Source organism: Engraulis encrasicolus, chromosome 9 (genome assembly GCF_034702125.1).
Source record: "Engraulis encrasicolus isolate BLACKSEA-1 chromosome 9, IST_EnEncr_1.0, whole genome shotgun sequence".
Taxonomy (NCBI): Eukaryota; Metazoa; Chordata; class Actinopteri; order Clupeiformes; family Engraulidae; genus Engraulis; species Engraulis encrasicolus.
Genome location: NC_085865.1, coordinates 23,161,567 through 23,165,539, shown reverse-complemented (window position 1 = coordinate 23,165,539; position 3,973 = coordinate 23,161,567). Strand labels below are relative to the sequence as shown.

The 3,973-nt window shown below is 41.1% G+C and overlaps 1 protein-coding gene across 1 annotated transcript in view; it reads left to right on the top strand.

Annotated features, from left to right (window-relative positions):
- The first annotated feature begins 319 nt into the window (after positions 1–319).
- The window catches only part of alg14 (ALG14 UDP-N-acetylglucosaminyltransferase subunit), a 25,529-nt gene continuing 21,875 nt past the window's right edge, over positions 320–3,973 (top strand). Inside the window, exons 1-3 of the mRNA XM_063206128.1 lie at positions 320–677; positions 1,467–1,618; positions 2,087–2,209. Coding sequence (XP_063062198.1) covers positions 530–677; positions 1,467–1,618; positions 2,087–2,209 — 423 coding nt within the window. The 5' untranslated portion in view covers positions 320–529. The remainder of the gene's footprint in view (positions 678–1,466; positions 1,619–2,086; positions 2,210–3,973) is intronic.

Here is a 3,973-nt window from a genome sequence, read left to right as displayed (position 1 = left end):
AATAAATCATGTCTCTGCACTAATATAGTATTTTGCAGTAGGTACATATAAACCATTGTTTTTCATTGTAAGTTCCAGACAGAGTGTCAGGAGTAGCCTATTAAGTGCATGTTACATGTTGAGAGAGACAGAAGACATACAGATTGACAGACAGACAGACAGACGGATACAGAGAGAGCGAGAAATGCACACAGAATTTGTATTTACACACCAAGGCCAGCAGATGACGCTGCAGTCATAAAAGTTTCCATTGACTTTCTGTAAAATGCGTTTCAGTTATTTCTAAACCTACTGCTTGCCGTACTTCACTTGTAATCACAAACCTGTCAAACCAAACGCGTTAGCACCATCTCTCAATTCAACATCACTTAATTGATAATGGTGAACTTTACCTAGTCGTCAGTATGATTATATCGTAGTTGAACATAATCTATACTGGATTTAGTCCATGTACAATTGAAAAAACTATCTACAGCCTCTAGTTTTGCCGCAGCTAACAAGCTAATGTCGTAGCTAATATAGAGTCGTGATGGAAATGATACTACTGGGAGCATTTTTGGGATGCTGTTTGATAGTCGCGTGCCTTGTTGTACGAGTTGTAGTGGTTCTACGGAGAGGTGAAGAATGTAAACCAGGAACAAAGGGACCCGTATGTGTGCTCGTCGTAGCGGGATCTGGTATGGCTCAATTTGGTGTCTTGCACAACTTTGTTACAAACTAACGAGCCTCTTCCTGCCCTCTGTGTTTCGTTGTGTCATTTTGAGGGACACGTCACTTTTTCCGAATTGACATGTAGAGCTCTAGAATCAGGTTATCGGGTCATGCAGGCTCGTGCTCTATCCCCCAGAATGTGCTCTAGGCTATTGATATTTGCATCAATGCTACAGAATAGTCACTTATTTGCATAGAGGGACAGTTCTGTGCGACGTGGGAGACTGCTTACCTTGCCATCCACATCGATTTAAAAAATAATAATAATAGTGAACTATCTGCTTTATCGTGTCCGATGACCCAATAACTGGTCAAATACAATGGCATGGCACACAGTATTTACAATATGACAATATTGTGTCACATTGTTTGACACAATATGAAAAGCGCATAGCCTAATGATGTCATTGTGTGACGCATTAATGTTTTTATTCTTTGTTGCATAGGCTAGAGTCCCTCCAGAGGTGTGAAGTGTTTTAGCCATGTGCAAAATAATAAACATCTTGGCTACAGGAAATGGGTAGTCCAGACTCTTGTCCAGACTTTTAACCAGATCCTGCTTTGACGTCTAGTCGGCCAAACAGTTCAAGCTGTGGGTAACACACTAGTGTTATCCATAGACTGTAGTTGTATACAGTCTGTGGTCATATCAGTCACTTGAGTTATTCAATGATAAAAACTACAGCATTGCTGCACTTCATGGAGTTCTGTATTTAAAGACTTAAAGATATGCCATTCAATTGACTGTTCAACAGGTGGCCACACAACTGAGATTCTGCGCTTGGTGGGAAGCCTGTCCCAGTCGTACGCACCACGGCACTATGTTATTGCGGACACAGATAAGATGAGTGAGGACAAGATCAACACGTATGAGAGCACTCGAAGTGACAACACTATCGGACCTCAGGTCAGTAGGCTATGATTCCTATGCCTTGAACTTGTTTGTAATAGCTGTATATGATTTTATATGATATATGATAATGCAAATGTTCACTATTGAAAAGAAAAGGTCTCAGCATTGTGCCTCTTGCAGATTTGTTTTGGGAAGAAAAAGGGTCATTTCACGTGAAGTCAGGCACTTTGGGACGCGACCGACACCGATTTCAATCATACTTGCTGTGGCTGTTTACTGTAGTAGCAAGGTAGCAACCCCAGAACTGCATTTTTGTGAACCAGTCAGTGTAAGTCACAAAAAGATTTCTCAGGTGTTATTTGAAAGCTCTTTTCTGGCTCTATAAATTACACAAACAGCATTGAATACAACATTGCATCACATAACATGTGTTCTATGCAGTGTGACAGGAAATGACATGCAAAATGAAAGCCAACTTGGCGTTTTAACCTTGATCTTTGCATATGTTTTCCATTCACCCAGTACACCTTGCATCGGATCCCGCGTAGCCGAGAGGTGCGGCAGTCCTGGAGCTCCTCTGTGGTCAGCACCCTGTACGCGCTCTTCTACTCCGTACCCCTGGTCTTCAGACTACGGCCCGACGTGGTAGGTCTTCACATCCAGGGCCCGATTAAGATGGCCCGGGACTCCTAGGCTACAGGTTTCTGTGCTTTTAAAAAAAACAATTTAAAAAAAGCTTTTATTGCTTGGACAAACCTGCTTTGTGGAATAGCCCATTGCTTTGGCCAGTGCTGAAAACTTTGTTCTGATATTCAAAATGGTCACTGGACATGAAATGAATGTTTGACAGAGAAGGTAGGTGATCTGTCTCGCCTACCAAGTAAGAAGCAGGTTTCCACAAAAGTCATGAGGAAACTCGGCCACTCACCAGCCTCATGGTGAGCTAGAGATGATATTGTTTGGAAATAGCATAAAGGTAATGGTATATACAGTATATTTAAATAGAATTGCAATGCAAATGTAAATCAATGTTGGCATCCTTGGGTACTTTCCAATCTCCTAACTCTCGTCCTCCCCAAGTGCTTGTGGCCTCGTAATGACGTACGTCACAAGATGTCATTGACGACAGAAGTTTAATTCAATATCTCCCAAAATCGCTATTGAAATCTATTTTTCCCATTTGTAATCAAGATTTGAATTGGGTATAAGTCCCCCAAAAGTTGTTGTGGCTAGGTTGACCGCGGGGAAACTTCATTGTTTTCTACACAGAGGTGGGATGTCAACTGAAGTGTGAAGCCACACGCACAGGTCAAGGAAGCGAGTCAGGATATTGGGAGGAACTCCTTATGTTGTATAATATGGGGTGGTGACATGAAATGATTAACCTTCTGCACCTTTATAAATGAAGTGCGATTGTTTTTCCAGCCACATGGTGGCAATGTTGCAGTAGATATCATGGCTCTGGGATATCAGGGTTATTTGGTTATCAGCTATTTAGGACACTATTGTCATGATAATGTGTGCTTCATTCATTTCTCTCGGTGTACAGCATTTATTTTTAGGTAGAAAGTTGTTCATCCTGGTTTCATCTACTATGATGAAATGACTTCGTTGATGAAAAGTCATGCAGCATCGTTTGTGAAAACTCTTATTACGTGTTACTTGTTACTCACTGTAACCACCAGAGGTCTATTTTGTCATTTTTTGCTGGAATTATGTACATCTCCCATCTTGTCTCTCTCAGAACGAAACTGAGCATAGTTCTGCAAAAGATACTCCTTCAGATAAGTGGTGGTAGATTCATCAGATGGGCGAATGATTCGTATTTCAAGAGAAAAGGGCTGTTTCTGCACAGATGTGTCATATTGCATAGCCACTGCAGGATGACCTGGACTTGACTTGAGTCTGCCTAATTTGGCCTGCTGACAGTCTGGTAGTCTGACAGTCTTACAGTCTTGAACTGAAAGAAGGCATTGAACCGGAAAGGGGGAAAAAGAATCACGAATGGAGAACTGCTCATGGAGAAGTGAGTTGTGCTGAAGTCACCTTAAGTGACCAGTGCTTATAACATGAGTTGGAACCAGGGCTTTGAACCAGTATTAGAATTAGAATTTGAACTAGAAAATTAGTGTTTGTCACAGGCTTGACATCATGACAGTGCAGAACTTGCCACAATGATGCATGGCTGCTTCATGCTACGGTCACAAGAGTTAATTAACGTGAAGAAATATATTTAGTTTATGTTTAAAAAAAAAATAGTTTTAAAAATTGACAGACTACATTATTTATGTACATATTATGATTACCACTTGAACACTGTAGGACTTGTGACTGTCTGGTAGTCAAACTCTCCCAGCTCTATCCATGAATATAGAGTGGACTAAACAGGAAGTAAACCTCAGCAGGTTA